At 41.2% G+C, this 20,309-nt stretch overlaps 1 protein-coding gene across 1 annotated transcript; it reads left to right on the top strand.

Annotated features, from left to right (window-relative positions):
• Positions 1 to 9,226: 9,226 nt before the first annotated feature.
• Positions 9,227 to 18,504, top strand: UPP1 (uridine phosphorylase 1; the record flags this gene model as incomplete). The annotated part of the gene is made up of 7 exons (XM_082014900.1): positions 9,227 to 9,481; positions 12,776 to 12,893; positions 13,399 to 13,557; positions 14,599 to 14,713; positions 15,178 to 15,387; positions 16,789 to 16,935; positions 18,365 to 18,504. Exons 1-7 carry the CDS (start codon positions 9,429 to 9,431, stop codon positions 18,502 to 18,504), a joined length of 942 nt encoding a protein of 313 aa, XP_081871026.1. The 5' UTR covers positions 9,227 to 9,428.
• Between the last annotated feature and the right edge of the window lie 1,805 nt (positions 18,505 to 20,309).

The raw sequence follows: 20,309 nt of genomic DNA, 5'->3' as shown, positions 1-20,309 counted from the left end.
GTAAGAATTCTAATAATTCCTTGCTATATGATGGTCATCTTTTCTCGTTAAGTTCTGTACAAATTTTCCTAAAGTAACTTTATTACTTTGAGTTGTTTGATGTCTAAGTCCTCTTCACTTTTGAACACTTTTTCCTCAGTGTTGTAGTTCTGGTCCAAAACTGTCATATTTTTAGGCAATTGTTAGAGGCAGTGACAGAAAGATAACTGAGATCCTAACTTGGTCACTCAGCACTGTTACTTTGCTTTACTGTGGTTGTGTTCTTAGAAGTGTTTGTAGTGCTAGTTTTCAGACATTTTAAAGTGCATGCCATATCCTATTGTAAAAATTGTCTCTTTTTACCTTGGTCACCATCAGGTATTATCCACGCAAATTCTTAAAAGTTTGCTAACGTGTCGTTAATGTATACTCAGCTTTCCTTAGTCAAGCCAAGGAGATGTTTGATCTGCACTGTCAGTCAACTCTGAGTCTTCAGATCACAGGTTGAATACCATGAGTTAGAATATTAACAGCCTGAAGTGCTGCTTCAGATTAAGATTTCTCTTTATCAGAGCAGGTGAAGAACCCTGGAATTTGTGTTGGTGCATTCAGAATAATGGAGAGCTGCAGCAGAAGCATAATTTTCCAGCTCTCCAAGGGGTATCAAATCAAAGTAGTGTAACAAATAAAAAAACTCCAGCTGAATTCAAGGGTGGAAATGTTCTGCTCAAATTCAGCTTACCCCAGTAATTATGTTGTTTTTATTTACTTCCAAGTCAATGGTGTCATGCAAGTGGCAGTTTTCAGTCATCAGCATTTCCATGTAACAGTAGTGGAAGCTTCTGGGTCTAGGAGGGTTTTCAATGTTTATTTTTCAGAGAGGTGCTGAAGTCAAAAGCTGGGTGCTTGCTTACAAAATGTAGCCTTAATGTTTTAAATGCTGAAACGTTTATTTAGTTGTACTGTGCTCCATCTCTGACATGAATGCCCTTAAGTAATAAGTGAGAGAATTTCTTTTTTTGGATACTGATTTCTTTGCAAGCCCAAAGATAAAACAAAAGTGCAGTTACATTTTATGAGTTACATCCAAGTATACTGAATAGGTGAATATCTTTAAAAGAGAATTCCAGATACAGATTTAAAAATAACTAGGCAGTTTAGGTACCAAAGAGTAATTTTCCTTTTATGTGCAACCGTTTAACTGTAGCAAAGTCTAATGGCTGTTTTCATTTTAATGTGACCAAATCTATACTCCATTCTTATCACTTACGTCTTTTTAGACTAGACTAAAATATAAACATGTTTTCAGAGATTATGGGTATACATACATTAACTTTATTTGTGTAGCAATGCAATCAAAAGTTGAATTGGCCCACGCATTTCTTAAGCATCTAAAATTTCATTGACTTCATGACATTCTTAAACACTTAGATCTGTACTGAATATGCAGAGTTAGTTGTACAAGATGTAGGACGAAGCCCAATTTTTTTCCATAAACAAGTAGCCTGATACTCTGTTTTTGCAGTTCTCTGCAGATTATTTTTCAGAATGTAGTTAGATATTATGCTATAGCTTGGAAAAAAGCTAGAAATAGAAATATAGAAGTTCAGTCTTAGCATGTTAATAGTTTTAATGATACTAAACATCCAGAATTACTGAAGAATCAAAATGCAGCAGGTAAGTGTCTGAACAGCTGCACTGAATTATTTGACCAATTGACTATAATAATGGTACATGTTGAGCGGGAAGGAGTATTTTTTATTATTATTAAAGGCCTTTCTATAGATGCAAGTTTTCATCCATGCAATATAAAAATCTGTAAAGTGAGGCCAGTTGCAGGTTTTGTAATTTATTGTAATAATCCCAGTATGTAATTCTGTGGTTTTCACCCTTCTAAAATAATATTAACCTATTTTCTATTTTTACTTAAGAGGTATCTTTCCCAGTAAAATACAAAATAGAATGAAAGCCCAAAGATTACAAGAACAGGAAGCTTAAAACCAATTTAAATGTTAAGACTCATCTAGAGACAACTGAGAGCAAAGGTTACTACCAATTATGAGACTTAGAGATGCATTATTTACTGAATGTTTCAGACAAAGTAACTATAGTAACCTGATTATTTATTTACAAAATAAGTAATTTACATTGATTATTCTCTTAATATATATAGTTGAATGACAAGCCTCCTGAAAGCCTCAAAGCAGATTTTTCAGTGGACCCTGAGATGAAGGGGTAGATAATATTCCCATTTAAAGGAAGAGTTCTCCCACAGAATTAAAACACTGTTCTAAGGTGCTTCTTTTAGATTGGCCACTGCCATAGCTTTCAAGTTTTGACAAATATTCAAGGAACAGAAAAACAGAAGGTGCATTAGGAGGCTGTGCTTCTATTTCACCTGTTAGAGATTTAAACAAGTTGAACAGGTGACATTTTTCTTTAATTTGTTGTGCAGTTTCTCTTGCATGCCGTTCATGGCTAGAAATGCATCTGTGTGCATGGGATTTACCTCTCTCATATTCCAATACAAAGTCCTTTGGTGTGAGATACGAAATTAAGAGATTTGACTCTAAATGCCCAATACATGATTTTGTAATAAGTACAGCTTGGTAATGTCATGTGCCGAATGTGCTTATGCTCCTGATGTACAGAAGGTTACCTACCAAAAAGGTTTTAGTTTCTCTGTCTCCCAAGAATTCCCTACTGTGACAAACTACAGTGCAGTTCTGGTAGGACAAATGATTAAAAAAATTGTATTGCAGGATTCTGTGTTCAATGTTTTCAGTTACTGTATGAATGATGTTGAATTATGAGAGTGTTTACGACTCTTTTTTTTTTCACTTTGTTTTTGCTTTAGTTTTCTTGCTAGTTGATGAAAAAGGATAATCCTTTAATCATTTTAAATTTGTTTCCAGCTTGAACCAGTTGTGCCAGACTAAGTGTAACTTCTCTTGGAAGAATGGTTGGCCTACATCTCTCTTAACAGACTACATAAAAATTGGAGACTCAACTCTATAAGGTAGACCTAGGAAAGTGTGTGTCAAGCTAAGTGTATTTTGCTGTCTGTCTAGGTTCCTTACAATTTCAGAACTCGTAGGAATGTAGCTCTATCTCCATTGCAAATGTTACTTCTGTAGCTAAATGTACTGGATCCCTCTTTCAAATATTTTCATTTCTTGTTCAGGATCTCACTCGTGCTTTATGAGAAACAGGTACCATCCTTTCAGAACTGAAAAATTCGTGAGCTAAATTCACAACTTGGTTTCACTTATTTTTCTCAGGCTAATTGGCTTAGCTCTAGCAAGGTCAACTGCATCAAAGTAACACTGGAGATGCCACAGCTACAGTTGTGCTGCACTTGCCTGTCTAGCTTTAAGAGCTGTGGGTATATTTTCTATTTCCTTGCTTTGCAAAAGCTTGAGCGTAGCTAGGAGCTACTTTATAGCAAGTTGTGGAGAATCTGTTCTTTTTATTTAGGCAGAAGGGACTTGTCAGAACTTTCTGAATCAACAAACAGTTGCAAGCTAGCTGCTTTAGTGATGCAGTGTTGATTGGTTCTCAAACTTTTAACCCTGAATGATCGTCTGACTTAAGATGATAGTGTCACACTCTGTAGGTTTTTCTGTATGTTTAGGATGCCAGACATAAATCAGGTTTTTGGTATAATGAAGATTGCCCCTCAGTTGTGTTGGTTTGATCAATGTTGAGAAGGTCTTTTATTTTAAATAATACATCATTATCACTGGCTGGTTCAATGGCCAAGTAAACTACCGGTCAGGTGACTCAGTTTCTGTTTCCAAGGAAATTTTTCAGACTCACATGGTGGTCTTTGCATCAACACTCGTTTTCCATCCAAAATGCAGACCGGCATTTTACATGTTTTGTAGCTGTTGGTTGGTTGAAACACTGAATTTGATACCAGTGGTGATAAACAGTGGTGCCTGCTTTGCTGAGTGAGGTACAGCTGAGTTAGTACTTCTCAAGTAAAGTAGAGGAAAATGTTGTGGTCCTGGTGCCAATGGAGAAAAGGCATCTATAGACACAAGCTGGTGGGACTGATTGAGAGCGCTTTAAACTAGAATCATTGGGGAAAGGGGATACCAACAGGAGTTCCAAAGGTAAACCAAGGGTTGGTTGTCATGGCATCACCTGAGAGTGTCAATGCTGGTGGGAACATTTACACTGCTCCTGGGAACATGGAGGTCTCAGGCGTGTGTCTGAAATGCTTGTACACCAATGCACACAGTATGAGAAACAAACAGGATGAACTAGAACCGTTGGTCAGCTCCTACAACTTTGATATCATTGGTTAGTGAGACTTGGCAGAATGAGTCCCATGACTGGAGTGCTGGGCTGGAGGGCTACAGGCTGTTCAGGAGGGAGAGGCAGGGCAGACAAGGTAGAGTTGCACTGTAAGGGAGAGGTTTGATTGCACAGCCCTTACAGTTAGTGATGATGTGGTTGAGAGCCTCTGGGTGAGGATTAGGGGGATGGAAAACAAAGGAGATGTTGTAGTGGATGTCTACTACCGATCGCCTAGGCAGGATGTAAGCACTGATGTGTTATTCTATAGGCAATTAGGAGGAATTTCTGGATCAGCAGCCCTTGTCCTTATGGGAGATTTCAACTTCCCAGACATTAACTGGGAATATTGTACTGCTGTGATAAGCAGATCTTGGAAATTCTTGAAGTTTGTGGAAGACTTCTTGTCACAAGTACTCAGTGAGCCAACTAGGAAAGACGCTCTCCTAGACTTGCTGTTTGTGAATAGAGAAGGACTCCTGGGAAGTGCAATGGTAAGTGGCCGTCTTGGCCACAGCGATCATGAAATGGTTGAGCTGAAAATTTTCAGTGTAATGAGAAAGAAAGGACAGCAGAGTTGCTACCCTGGACTTCAGGAGAGCAAACTTAAAGCTATTCAGGGACCTATTTCACAGAGTACCCTGGGAATCTGCTTTTAAGGGCTTTGGGGTCCACTAGTGCTGGTCAGTTTTTAAGAACCACCTTTTAGAAGCACAGGAGCAGGTATTTCCACTATGTTGTAGGTCAAGCAAGTGGGGCAGAAGACTAGCTTGGCTGAACAGCAAACTCCTTGTGGAGCTCAAGAGGAAAAAGAAATTGTATGATTTCAATCACCTGCCAAATGTCTTGGGGGTCTGGGGAGGTCCCCGCTGACTGGAAGATAGCCAGTGTTACTCCAATTTACAAGAAGGGCGTGAGGGAAGACCCAGGAATCTACGGGCCTGTTAGTGTAACCTCAGTTCCTGGAAAAATTATGGAGAAGATCATATGGGCTACTACTGAAAGACATTTAAAGAACAATGCAATCATCAGACACAGTCAACATGGGTTCACAAAGGGAAAGTCCTGTTTAACCAATTTGGTATTCTACAATAAGGTCACCCACCTAGTAAATGAAGGGAAGGCAGTGGGTGTAGTTTTTCTGGATTTTAGTAAGGCTTTTGATACTGTCCCCCACAGCATCCTTCTGGACAAGTTGTCCAGCTGTGGGATGAGTGGGTCCATGCTGCACTGGGTGACGAACTGGTTGGCAGGCAGAGCTCAAAGGGTTGTAGTTAATGGGGCTGCATCTGGCTGTCGACCAGTCACCAGTGGTGTTCCTCAGGGCTCGATTCCAGGGCCAGTTCTGTTCAATTTATTTATCAATGATCGGGGTGCAGGAGTTGAATGTACCCTTAGCAAGCTTGCTGATGATACCAAAGTGCGAGGTGCCGTTGACTCTCTTGAGGGACAAGATGCCTTGCAGAGAGATCTAGATAGGCTGGAGCATTGGGCAATGATTAATGGGATGAAATTTAACAAGTTGAAATGCTGGATTCTGCACAGAGTAACGCCAGGTACAAGTATAAATTGGGAGAGGGGTGGCTGGCGAGCAGCCCTGCAGAAAGGGATCTGGGGGTGGCGGTCAAGAGCAGGCTCAGTATGAGCCAGCCCTGCGCCCTGGCAGCCAAGAGGGCAAACCGCACCCTGGGGTGCATCAAACACAGCGTAACCAGCCGGGCAAAAGAGGAGATCGTCCCGCTGTATTCAGCGCTGTGCGGCCTCACCTTGAGTGCTGTGTGCAGCTCTGGGCCCCACAATGTAAGAAGGATGTGAAGCTATTTGCATGCACCCAGAGGAGGGCAACAAAGCTGGTGAAAGGGCTGGAAGACATGTCCTATGAGGAGTGGCTGAGGACTTCGGGCTTGTCTAGTTTGGAGACAAGGAGGCTGAGAGGCGACCCCATTGCTCTCTGCAGCTTCCTGAGGAGGGGACGTGGAGAGGGAGGTGCTGATCTCTTCTTCCTGGAATCCAGTGATAAGATGTGTGGGGATTGTTCAAAGTTGCACCAGGGAAGGTTTAGACTGGATGTTAGGAAGCATTTCTTTACCAAGAGGGTGGTCAAACATGGAAACAGGCTTCCTGTCAGTGTTTAAGAGGTGTTTGGACAATGCGTTTAATAACATGCTTTAACTTGGTCAGTTCTGAAGTGGTTGGGCAGTTGGACTAGATGATGGTTGTAGGTCCCTTCCAACTGAAATACTCCATTCTGTTCTCTTAGCAGGTCATCTCTGCTGTCTTGTCACCACCCTTTTTTGCCGTACCAAAGTGCTAGTAAAAGAAGTGCGGTTAAAGACAGTTTGTGGGAATATATGTTTACAAAGACAGATATAGATGCCAGCGTCTGTACACCCCAACCCGGCTCTGCAGTCCTCAGGGTGCCAACACGTGCTCATAGATTTACGGCTATGAGATTACCTGGAAAGCGGCAGCCTGGAGGCAGCTCGCCGGAGGACGAGCAGGAGACCCGCGCTGGCAGGGCGCAGCTCTCGCTTCCCCCCGCAGCCGCCGCCAAACGGCCAGTCCCTGGGCAGCCGGCCCCGCCGCCGCCCAGGCCCGCCGCCGCGGCCCCCCACCCCCCGACCCTGCGGCCGCGCTGCCGGCGCGCAGGGAGTTAACCGCGCCCGGTGCTACGGCCCTCGCCCGGGGCGGTGCGGGGCGGTGCCCGCCCGTCGCGGCCGGGAGGTGGCTTGGCCGTCGCGCCCCGGGTGCAGCGAGAAGCCCTCCGCGGTTCCCAGCGGCGGCTCCTGCCGACCCAGGTGAGAGCCGGGTCCCGCCAGCCGCCGCACGGGAGCCTGCAGCCCCCGCCCCAGCTCCTTTCTCGGTGCCGGCGGCGGCAGCCCCGCTCGCCGGGCGGCGAAAGCCCGGCAGCGGCGGAACCGTGGGTGCTGCCGGGTGGGGAAGCGGGTGGCGGCGGGCGCAGGGGCCTCGTGGGAGCGGCGTGCCGGTGTTGCCGCCGTTCCCGAGGTTGGGCGGGGTGGGGGGAGCTGCCAGCGGGCCGCCCCGCCGCGCGTCCCGAGCGCTCTGTCACCGCTGGTGCAGGCTGCGGAGGGAAGCCACGGTGTCCGGATCGGTTTTACGGTGACTTCGGGTCTTCTAATGGTGGACCGACACTAAACTAGGCCTCTTCGTTAAAGATGCTATTCGCTAAGGTTTTCCTCTTTTTTTAAAAAAAAAAAAAAAAAGTGGGCGGGGTGCGGGGGAGAAAAAAAAAGAGAGATAGTAACGAAAATGGATTCTGCACGGTTTTAAAACATCGGTCGTAGGATTTGCACACGTGCTAAAGCAGTCCGTGCGCCTTCAGCTGAGTCCCGCTGGGAAGATTGTTATTCTGGAACATCGGTTTTAACTTTGGCTCAGGAAGCCTGCAGAAAGTTTTGACGTGGCTACAAAAATTTCCATTTGTTTAGACAGTGTGAGAGTTTTGTGGCTTTTTATTAATTGGTGGCCTGTCAGCTACTACCTGATTGCTGGAAGGGTCTGCCGTGGGAAAACTGCTTTCTGCTTGCTCCTTTCTTCTGTTCCTGCCAAGGCGTCTCCAGTTGGGTGCTGTTGGAGAGGGTATTCTGGACCTTTGGACTGTCAGAACTTTGTTCTCAGTTTTTTGAAGTACATCATTACCTAGGTGGTGACAGAACCAAGAACATGGTTAAAAATCATGTGGTTGCTTAATACTGTGAACAGCAGCTGAATGAATATCTGCAGTTTATTGGCAGCCATTTGTCATTTAGGTACATAAAAATCACTTTGCTGCTGCTTCTTATCTTCCAACTCTTTGTTATTAGGACTCCCAGCACTGTAGTTTTCTTGGGAAAAATTACGCATTTTCCCCATGATGTACATGGTATAATAAAGATACCCTGTAGTAACTGTCTCCAATCATACGACCATAAAGATACATAACTGATTCTAAATGTGACTTTTATACTTAACCTCCTTGAGCATAGATTCTAGTATGTTTAGTACATCTAGTACATGTGAAGCTTAGGTCTGCTTAATAAAGGTTAATAATTTAAATGAAGAAAAATAATTGCCTTGGTAAATTTTAATACATTTCCATTATTCAGTGGCTTTTAACAGGCAGCCTTAAGGTTTATTTCATTTGGTTCTTCAGTTCTTTCAAAATTCATGTATTATGTAACTCTCTTGCAAGATCGATTTCTTTCTATTTCCTTGTAGTGTGATCCTGGGGTTTTTAAGGGTTATAATCCAGTCCCTGTTATAATCTATGTGCTGTCAGGGCCTTTGTAAGGGAGGGTAGAGCAAAACATTGTGATTCAATACTTCCTGTAGGGGCATTCCCAGAAAGTACCAACTTTGGCATGTAGCCTTAGTCATTTCTGAAAATAATAACAAATGAATCATTCTACAATTATAATTCTGTCATCGTATCAGCACCAAAGTCTCAGTGATACGTTTGTCTATTTAAATGTAAAGGAGAATGCAGAAAACAAGTTTTTTGGTATAGGTTAGGGTAATGGATTAGGAAAAAAGATGTTCAAGATGGATGATGGACTAGAGTGCTGGGACTTTTTGGAGTCATGTTTGGTTTAGTTTTCCTCGCCCTTAGGCAGCGGCAGATAGAAATGCTCTTAAGGTCAGTAGGAGTTTAATGGAGAGGATATTATGAGTAAGATGCTTCCTGGAGCTCAGGTTTCAGGCATATGACAGTTAGAGATAGATTTGGAGACCTTCTGGAGCCAGAGGTGAAAGGGAGGTAAAGCTAGTTCAAGCAGTCACTGTGGGAGGTATAGAAGAAAGAGGATTACTTAGCTATGAGACTTTCCTCTCTCTGGCCTGTGAGCCAGGTGTTATACATGCCACAGAACAGAGATGGTGGTGAGATGGGAATATGTTAGCAAGGGATTAGTTTAGGCTTCAGTGGTTTGAAAGTGGTGATGCTTGGCCATAAGAAACTGGAGATGCTCATTTTTCTACAGCTATAAAAGCTGCAGTGTAGCTGGATTATTTTGGGATTGTAATACTCATGACAGTATCATCTATATAGAAAGTTTCTATCGCTGTTAATGATGCTAGCTTTCCAGGTGAGACTATTCTGAGGCACTTATATCTATTTTTTTAAAATATAATTCTAGGTATAAGCATACATGGCTCCTGGTGTCTCAAATGAGAAGAAAACTGATGATGAACAGTCTTCAAAGTAAGATTCAGAAATTAATTAGCTTGTCAAAGTTTACACTTACCTTCCTCCCCAAACTCATTACATACTCATTTAGTTTAAGATAAAGTTTATGATACGAATGTTGATTATAATGTCAAATATCTAGTAGAAACTGTTTTGGCAAATTGAGTCTTTATCTGCTTTAACCACATCTACACAGAAGGGCTTTGCTGGCTAACCTTTTTCATTTATCACCACAGTGAAATTTTCCAAACATAGGTGATGTTTTTATTTTATTTTTTTTTTTAATCCAGTGAGCTGTTGAAATGTTGACTTTGGTTGCTGCATATGGCCAGACCTACCTGCTTCAAAAATTTGAACAAACATTTCAATCTGTTTCTCTAATCTGTACTTTAAGCTTATTTTAGTAAAACCATACATGCATGTTAAGTGCTCAGATACTCATGTTTTGTTTAATCCCCAGAAGTGTTAGAAGCTTTACAACAGTGTGAGGGGAATAAATTGTCTGCTCCTTAGAGTTACAGGCCAAAGATTTTTACCGGGCAAACTTTGCCTCTACTGTAAATCCATGGCATTAGTCCTAGGTACACATAATAATATGCTTACTTTTATTGCCCATTTTACCCCAGGGTCCAAGTCCGCAATTAGATCTGGATGGGCAGATAACCAATGCAAGTTAGTAACAGCCCCTAGCTGCAGTGAGGTGGTGGGCTGAAGGGCATTGCTGGTGGGGTATGAGATGAAAAAGGTGAAATATAGACACTGCTGAGGAAGGAAGCTGTATTTAGGCCGGGTGTGAGGATAGTGGTGTTGGCACATACCACATGAATTTCCCTGTACTTTCAATAGAGGCCTTGCCTCTTCCCAGTTTATTTCCTGGAGAGAAGCTTTTATTGCTGATCTTCTCATAAAGAAGGAAATATTTTTTGCTTGCCTGAGAACCAACTGTAAAGTGATTTCAAATCATATTCTATTCGTATGTAAAAGCCATTCCAACAAACACCACCACAGCCAGCTATTTGATCTGATTAGTGAGTGACCCATTAAATATGGGTAGAGAGCCCCACAAAACCAAACAGGAATAATTCAGAGAAGGCAGCCTGGAATTTCTGCTTATGTTGAGCTGGCAAACTCCTGGTATGTCTGTGCCTTTCTGAAGAGCTGTAAACCTGCTCTTTATTTCTCCTGGAGTCAAACAGGTCTCTCAGAGGGAAGAAAGGCAGCTGAAGCCTTTGCTTCCACTGCAGGTGGGATTTATATGAAGGCAAATGGGGCATTTGGGAGATGGAAAGGAATTACTACTGAAGGAACAAATGAACCACCTGCTTTGTTGGGCTGCTTTTGCAGTTACTGATGGTGGCAGTCTGTGGTGGGCAGGGACAAGCAGGGTGGATTGGGATGATACCTCTTATTTCGGCTGTGCATCTGCATAGTTGGTGACACTAGAGAGAGGATTTCAACAACAGAAAGCATTGATATACTCAGAATATTGGGGTTTTAACTATTTTCTTTGCTCTCTGAGGAACAGTTCAGTGACCTCAGTATGGGCAGCTAGACCACTTTTGGCTCCTTAAGGTAACCAATACATCCTGCACGGGATTGGCAGGTAAGACATAGGACCTACAGAAAAGCACTGCCCTTCTGGAGAGGCATTAGAAGATGGACAAGATAACCTAAACCATCTAAAATAGCGCCTAAACGCCTATGTTTAGGCTTCAGAGTTGTTCCTGAAAACTCTTAACATTTTTTTTGCATAAGCTCCAGGCAAACTCTTTTGTTTGTCTCCTCTGACAAAGCAGTTTGAATTTGCTGAGCTATGCTGTGACTGCAGTGAACCTTCATTAAGCTATTAAGTCATCTTCTTGTGTCTGGAAGATATTTATTACTTGATTTCATCTCTCAGAAACTACTTTGAAGTAATGGCCAAAATAGTATTTTGCTCAAGCTTGTGATTATTGGCTAGTCTTTCCTACCTGTTTCAATTGAACTTAAACCATCAAGCACAGAAGGCAGACGTGTTATGAATCATTCAGCTTGCTTAGTTAGTCCCCTACCAAATTTTCCATGAAGGTGATCACACATGCTAAGTAGTTTGGTTGTCTGTTCTTGCCTTGTAGTTTCCTTTCTTCAGAAAGGTTTTGTTTTTTTTTTTAAGCTCTATCACTCACTTACAGGAAGCAATTTAAGAGGAAGTGAATTCTTACCTCTTCCTCTTTTTCTCTTTTCTTGCATTTTTTTCCTTTCCATGTTTTTTTCTTTGCTTCAGATTTCCATTTGCTGCTTTCGTCTCCTACTTCAGATCCTCTGTGCTGCTGTTACCAGCCTCATGCCATAGAGTTTTTTCCCTCTTGGCTGGATGACACAGTTAAAGTGGGCCAAATTGCCAGAAATTCCATTTGTCTATAAAGCCCAAATCTTCCCACCGCTCTCCAGTGGCTAAAAGGGTTGGTCAAAACACAAAGGCCAATTTTGCTTTTCAACTTTGCTGTAGATTTTCTAGGTAATAAGGTGGTCTACTGAATATTCCCTGGTTCTGCTCCCATTGTTCTGCTCCCCATAAAGACCCTGGTTCACAGCTTTAATATTGTTTAAGATAAAAGTTGCACTGTTACAAATGCAACAGTGATGCAAGAAAACCATCTGGGCTTTTCTTCAGCAATTTCATCCTGTGCAATGAATGAAATGTTAAATATCATATGTGGTTTAGTATGAGATGTAAGATGATTATGAAATTCAGGATTTCCTTAATGTAACACATGAAGAACCAAAATAAGATAGTGCAGCCATACTTAGGTGTGGCATTTCCCAACATTTCCTGCTTGACTTTGCAAAGTTAGCATCTGTTCAATGTAGGCTTTTGTATATACTCTATACACCTCCCCTACGAGGGCAGACTGAGAGAGCTGGGGTTGTTCAGGGTGGAGAAGTCTCCAGGAGGACCTTATTGCAGCCTTCCAGTACTTAAAGGGGGCCTATAGGAAAGATGGGGACAGACTTTTTAGCGGAGCCTGTTGCTATAGGACAAGGGGTAGTGGTTTGAAACTAAAAGAGGGTAGATTTAGCCTAGATATAAGGAAGCAATTTTTCCCGGTGAGGGTGGTGAAACACTGGCCCAGGTTGCCCAGAGAGGTGGTAGTTGCCCCATCCCTGGAAACATTCCAGGTCAGGCTGGCTGGGACTCTGAGCAACCTGGTCTAGTTGAAGATGTCCCTGCTCACTGCAGGGGGGATGGACTAGATGGCATTTAAAGGTCCTTTCCAACCCAAACTATTCTATGATTCTATACATTTCACAATGCTGCTGTCCTGACAGAGAGAATTTTATCCATCTCTGCAACCCTCACCTGGAGAAAATGAAAGAAGACATCCTCTACCATTTTGCTCTTGGGACTGGTACCCATGATTTCCCGGCATTGTTTGGAGATGTAAAGGTAAGAAGCTTAATTTCATTGAGCAAGCCTAAGCTTTTCTGCAGGAGGTGGAAGCGTAGCTGTCGTCAAAATAAGACTAAATTTGTCGGCATACCACCAATTGAGGAATAAATGGAAAGGAGATAAGATTTTGTGGGTTCTTGTCACTTTCAATATCAAGCAAAATGGAGGATAATTGTTTCTGGTGTTCTCTTTCCATCCAGTAGAATGACAAATGCTGCAGTCTTTGATCAGATAGAATTCCCTTTTGGGGGGTCTTCAAGTCAATATCTGTCTTTTACTAGTTTAAACAGGATGAAGGCACTTGAGTGCTATATAGAAGGGTGGGGGGTTTTTTTGCATAGTTTTTCTTCATAGCCTTTTAGAATGATTATGAGAAGAACCACATTTGGGAATAGCTTTGTGTTGACTGACGGTGTTTGCATCCTTTTGTTGATCTTTGCATGTTCTTTGATATACCAAATCATGCAATTGACTTTGTTGTGCTGAATACTGTCCACACCAGTTTGTATGTGTTGGAGGAAGTCCTTCACGGATGAAAGCTTTTATTGCCTACATAGCTGAAGAACTGGGGCTTGGGAGCCCTGGTTGTGACTATCCCAACATCTGTGCGGGAACTGACCGTTACGCAATGTACAAAGTGGGACCTGTTTTGTCAGTCAGTGTAAGTACCTCACTTAATCAGATATCGGACACAGTTCAATGATGCTGTTCAAAGTGGAAAATATGAATGCACACTTCTTTTAAACACTTAGTAGAGTCAGATCTTTAAGATTGTATCAGCCATGCTCAAAATAGTGCAGTCGGCTAATTAAGAATTACTTTTTAGCCCTTTCATGTAAAGGGGCAAATCTCAGAGACCTTCGTTCCTTTCTTGCCTTCTTTTTCTGCAGTATGCCACTGAGATGTTGCAAGGATGGCCTTATAAATTTTTGAGCAGACTTAGTGTTGCCTCATCCCTGTTCTGTATCCTGAACAATGGGGAAAAAAGCTGGCCCAGTGCATGTAGAGTATTGGAAAAAATGGCATCCATAGCTAAGTATCTAAGGTGGCATTGTCGAATGTGTTAACGTAGCTTAAGAGTAGAATTCCATGGGACTTGTGCTGCCAACTCATGTATGCGTTTTAAAACTTCATACCTTTAATTTTAAGATACAATTTTAACTTTAAGATACAGTTCCATAATTTAATTGCAATTGCATAACTGTAGTATCATGCTGCACCCTTTCTTTTGGGTTGTAATTACCATATTTTCATGCAAGTTGAGGTGGACATATATGCTGAACTTGTGGCTAAACCACAATGTCTGTGTTTTGAAAAATTTTAGCTTAACTACTTACTAGCACTTCAGGTTGGTAAAAAAATCAGAATGGGTTTTTCTTGTGTTTAAGAGAAGTTATGTGATGAAGTGCATTTGTCAACTATTAGTAAAGGAAACTGCTTATACTTTTGAAAATGTAAATATTATAATTAATGATTTTTAGAAATATCGTGCTTTGTCCATAGTCCACCGAAGTCAGAGGCAGTCTTTCCGTTTACCTGCAGTAGCCTTTCAGTAGGCCCATAGGTTAGGGTTTTTGTGGGAGTGAGTTAAGTGACATTTGGGAAAAAATATCAGGAAGGAGATACTGTCCAGCTCCTCCTTCCGTATATATTTTGCATTGTCTGTGTGAATGTTGAATATGAATTTCTGCTTTCATTTCAGCACGGTATGGGCATTCCTTCTATTTCAATCATGTTGCACGAGCTGATCAAACTGTTGTATCATGCCAAGTGTTCCAACATAACCATTATTCGCATTGGCACCTCTGGTGGAATAGGTATTTCCCCTCTTGGTTTCTTTTTTTAATTCAAATCAAAGCATCTTTTTAGGAGAGTAAAGCATCTCTCTGCAAGTGATTGATGGTCAGAACAGTTTTGCACAGATGAAGAAACGTTTTGCTTCTGTAATTTTGAAAGAAAAGGCAATATCTGCCTCTCTGGATAGAGAAAAAGCATGTAGGAGATCTGACAAAGTAAAGAGAAGGACATTCCTGTCCTGTACAAGTATGAGATAAGAAAGAATATGTAGTGAAAAAGTAAAAATTTAATTCGTTCAAAAATTATTTGTAATAATAAACTGAAACAGGTAGGCATGCACAAAAAATTTTCTTGTGAATTTGGGGGCAAAATTGCCACCTTTAAAAGAAGCAGAATTTGGTCAAGATCTGTGTTTTATGTTTGTGGAAACAAAGCATTAACCACATTGTGAAGCTATTTTTTTTTTTTTTCCCCCCCTCCGTAGGTCTGGAGCCAGGCTCAGTGGTTATAACTAGACAGTCTGTAGATGCCACCTTCAAACCTCAGTTTGAACAGGTTATTCTGGGAAAGACTATAATTCGCAGTACAAACCTAGATGAACAGTTAGCTAAGGAACTGATGCAGTGCAGTGAAGAAATCAATCAATTCAATACAGTCATTGGAAACACTATGTGCACTTTGGATTTCTATGAAGGTAAGGCTGGTGACAGACTAACAGAAGTATACTGGTAAGCAGCAACAGATAAATATTGAATAATATTTTAACATTAAGGTTCCAGTTAATTGAACAGAATGCATTCCCTTCTTTGAGTTGTCACAACCGTAATTAACCTGTTTTTTGTATACGTAAAATCAAGCGTTGTGCTTAGCAGTTTGCTGTATTGAACTTTTAATTTTGTGGAGGTTTATCTCCGCCAGCTCTAATAGATCCTCTGAAATACACATAGTCTACTATACACTTTTGACATACTTGTCGGTTAGGTATGTTTGTCACAAGATGAGGCGTCCTGGAGAGTTAGAGGAGTGAGAATTATTCGTGGTTGTTTTGGGATTTCCCCCCCCCCCCCGGTTAAGTGTCTAAAGTAAATCTTTCCTAAAAGAAGTGTTGGAACTTGTTTCCCATGCACATTTTAAGCAAAGCAGTGATCCGACAACTGAAGGCAGTATTTTGCTGAGTTGTGTCAGTGCTGCTACGTAGGAGAGGCAAACCTCCAAGGCTTACTTTGGGTAAGTGTATAGGCATTCAGGTGCTTTTCTGATCTCCCAAGTCTATTTACAAACATCTTTCAAACGCAGTGTAGAGGGGAACTCGTGATCTTCACAACAGTGCTCAAGCTTGGCCAGAAGCAGACACTGTCAGTTTCTGTATCTCCTCAGACACCAATCACACTGAAAAAAAGTGTCAGGAATGTTTTCAACTCACACAGCAAAAACTGAGAACAAACTCAAGGCCATTAATGTAGGAGTACATTTCCTGAAAACTGAAAGGTACTGAGTAAAACACTGTGTAATTTAACTTTACTGTACATAACCTAACCTGCTGCCGTTTTGTCTGTAGGTGTTAGTCTTGAATAATTTGCATCAACTAATTTTCCCAAAAATTGGTAATAGTATTACCTAGTTAACTTAAGAGATGACTCTTCTCTCACCTTAGAGAGTCTGTAAATAATAACATTTTCACACTTTTAAAGTAGCATCAGGAGGGCATTTTCAAGCCTGGCAGTTTTTCTAAGCAATGTTTAAACATACTAAAAATGCAGCACTTCCATACAGCTTAAAATTTGTTGCTGGATTTTGACACATGCCCCACATGCAGGAAAATACTACGTACATTTTCCCGTTTATGAATTTGAGAATTTAAGCTGGAGAAGACCAATTAAATTACTGTGAGTCACATTATAAAAAATACAAGTAAAATGTAGAAGCTCTATCAATAGCGAAGAATCATTTTGTCCTGTTTGTCTTGTGCATGAAAATAAATAGTAGCAGTAAAAGCTGCACACTGTATAGGGGAAACTGCAATAAGTGGGTGTTTTAGAAACTGAATTTGTTCTGTGACTTCATCACTGAAAATTTCTGCAAAATGACTTTGTAGGACAGGGCAGGTTGGATGGTGCAATCTGCTTGTATAATGAAGAAGAGAAGCTGCAATATCTGAAGGAAGCTTACGATTCTGGTGTCAGAAACATAGAGATGGAGTCTTCTGTATTTGCTGCAATGTGTAATCTCAGTGGTGTCAAAGGTAAACTAACTTAAAGTCACTTTATTCAAGCTGCAGGAAGTTTTCTGCGTTGCAGGGGATTTGTGGTAAAAACTGTGAATGTGTTAGCAGACCAGAACTGTTTGGGGTTTTTTATATGCAGATGGTTATAGTTCTGTTGCTAGGATTGTTTTATTTGTGTCATATGTATTAAAAATTTATGCAAACTTCATCACATAGTTCTTACACAGTTTAGTCCTGTCATTTGGTATTCCAGCCTGTGGAAAGCACATGGATCATTAAAATACATCATTACCCTATAACATTAATTTGTTTTCTTCAGTTTTTGAAGTTTACAGGAAGCAACTGGTTGATTTAATCAATCAGGTGATTCTCATATACATAAAACTATAGTAACTTTCTGTACTTTCTTATCAAATTGAAAATAGATGTCTTTTGTGTAGACATTACTGCTTTAATTCTTAAAGAGTTAAAGATTTTTAGTACCATCATGATAAACCATTCCTAATCATAAAATGATTTTTCAATTTTTTACACAAGCTAATTTTCAGTAAAGAGTAGAAAAAAATATAAGCGATTACAAAGAATGTAATACACTGCCTTTCTACTTACCGTGTTTACTATAGTCTCTCACTTGGCAAGGAATTTGCCGATTTTAAAACACTGATGTTTCTCAAACTTCCTTAAACTCAAGGAGGACGAAATGAAGAAAAATAAGTAAAAAGACCTTCAGTTCATTCTGACTTGTGAATGCTTAAAAACCCAACCCAGCCTATCACTGAGCCTGGTCCCTTTTGCTGTCTTGACCGTGTAGGTCTGTAATGTGTATTACTGCTTGTACTCTGCAAGTTGTCACAGGTACAGAAGATCGATGGTAGAGCTCCGCTGGAGTGAAAGGAGGGGTTTTACCTTTGGGGTTCTGGTTACCAAAAGGCAGCAGATACGCCTGAGATGATCCATGAGATCCTCATGTATTTGCTGTGTTCCCCATCCATGAATGTGGAAGCAGCTCATCTGCTGGTTCCTTGGGGATGGGATTTCGGCACAGAGGTTTGAGTTGGGGGTAAGGTACGTAGCAGAGGGCTCTAACTACGCCTGCTAGAATAGCGTCTCTGCTCAATTCCTACCAGGCAAGTTCTGAGTACTTGTGAAACATAATTCCTATCCAGAAAAACATAAGAATCATGATATAATAGCAAGTATCTGCAAATGCCTGAGAGCTCTTGCTCTATTAATGTAGCAATCGCTTGTCTTAAACTATTTGTAACTTTTTTTATATCATCCACAGCATACTAGTCCCCTAGCACCTTATGTGACTGTGCACCATTTTGGGGGGGTTTGTTTTCTCTCATATTTCTAATTTTCTAGCTGTTAGTTCAAATGTTTATGCTTTCGGACTGTAGAAGTCCCAGAATGTCATCCCTAACTAATGCTGTCTTTTAATTTCTAGCTGCTGTAGTGTGTGTCACTCTTCTGAATCGGCTTGAAGGGGATCAGATTAGTAGCTCACATGATGTACTTGTGGAGTATCAGCAGAGACCACAGAAGTTAGTGGGATATTTCATTAAGAAAAGTCTTGGGAAGGTATGAAATATCCATCTATGTTTTATAGAAGCAGAGGCTTTTGCACAGCTGAAGTCATGGTCACGACTTCTGTGCGTTAAAGGTCTTATGCCTCAGAATAACTTACAGCATTCCATGTGTCTGCGGGAGTTAATCATTTCTGTCCAGTGCTTTGGGAACTGCATGTGCTGAATGGACTTCAGTTAAGTTTTGTTAGTTATGCTTTGCTGGATATGAGACTCACTTTTCTGTGAATTGGAAAGTGGATCTGTTGTGAAGGACAAGCCTCCTATAATATATGAAAAAGCTTTATTTATCCCTGCTATAAAAGAAAAACTAGTAAGAAAATCAAACTTTATTTGCTAAATACTTACAAACTACCAAATTAAAATTAACTTAAGAATGCTAATCCCTTTCTTGTTGTTATAAAAATTATATAAATAACAATTGTCTTTGCTGCTTCACTTGTAAAGAAAACTTTATGAATGCAGTTTATTTTTTGCAAACTTTGACAAATAAACAATACTATTTTCATATATTAAAAATCCATGAAATTGCAAAGCGTGGGACTGAATTTTCTAAGCATTAAGGACTTGACACTGAGCTGTTGAATATCTATACTTCCTAAATATTAATCCACAAAGATCATTCATATCCCATTTTAACTTTTTTATAATTCAATTTTAAGATTCAAAAAGGCGAAGTGCAGGGTCCTGATACCCCTGATATCAGTACAGGCTGGGGGATGAAGGGATTGAGAGCAGCCCTGCTGAGAAGGAGTTGGAGGTCCTTGGTGAAAGAAAAGCTGTACATGAGCCGGCAATGTGCGCTCACAGCCCAGAAGGCCAGCTGTATCCTGGGCTGCATCCAAAGCAGCGTGGCCAGCAGGTCGAGGGAGGGGATTCTGCCCCTCTACTCCACTCTGGTGAGATCCCACCTGGAGTCCTGCATCCAGCTCTGGAGCCCTCAGCACAGGAAAGACATGGACCTGTTGGAGAGGGACCAGAGGAGAGCCACGAAGATGATCAGAGGGATGGAACACCTCTCCTGTGAGGACAGGCTGAGAGAGTTGGGGTTTTTCAGCTTGGGGAAGAGAAGGCTCTGGGGAGACCTTACTGCAGCCTTCCAATGCTTAAAGGGGGCCTATAGGAAAGATGGGGACAGGCTTTTTAGCGGGGCCTGTTGTGATAGGAGAAGGGGTAATGTTTTTAAACTAAAAGAGGGCAGATTTAGACTAGATACAAGGAAGCAATTTTTCCCACTGAGGGTGGTGAAACACTGGCCCAGGTTGCCCAGAGAGGTGGTGGTTGCCCCATCCCTGGAAACATTCCAGGTCAGGTTGGATGGGGCTCTGAGCAACCTGGTCTAGTTGAAGATGTCCCTTCTCATTGCAGGGGGGTCGGACTAGATGGCCTTTAAAGGTGCTTTCCAACCCAAACTGTTCTGTGATTCTATATGATTGAATCAATACCCAGGAAACATTTATGCATTAACTAATTTTGCTTTAAAGAACTTGAAATCTTTTGCTGAGTCAAGGTTCCTGCTTACTAAAGAGAAACCAAAGGCATTGAGAAGATGCACAGCTTGTTTACAGGACTGCATTATGATAGTTCATTTTTTTTTTTCTTTTTACTTTGTTCCTTTTTAAATCGGTTTTCATCTCCATGTCTTCAGGACAAAACACTTACTGTTGCAATGGTTTCCAGTTCTTCTGAAGAACTGGAGAACACCTATCGACTGTACATGCTATCAAAAAAATTTCTGCAATTTTTCCACTACCATTGGCCTAGTGTGTGTTTCTTTTTTAAATCCTACTCATTGCTGCTTTACTG

Source organism: Phaethon aethereus (genome assembly GCF_964289735.1).
Source record: "Phaethon aethereus genome assembly, chromosome: 2".
Taxonomy (NCBI): domain Eukaryota; kingdom Metazoa; phylum Chordata; class Aves; order Phaethontiformes; family Phaethontidae; genus Phaethon; species Phaethon aethereus.
Note: the sequence above shows the minus strand (reverse complement) of the source record. Positions and strands in the feature narration are given on the sequence as shown.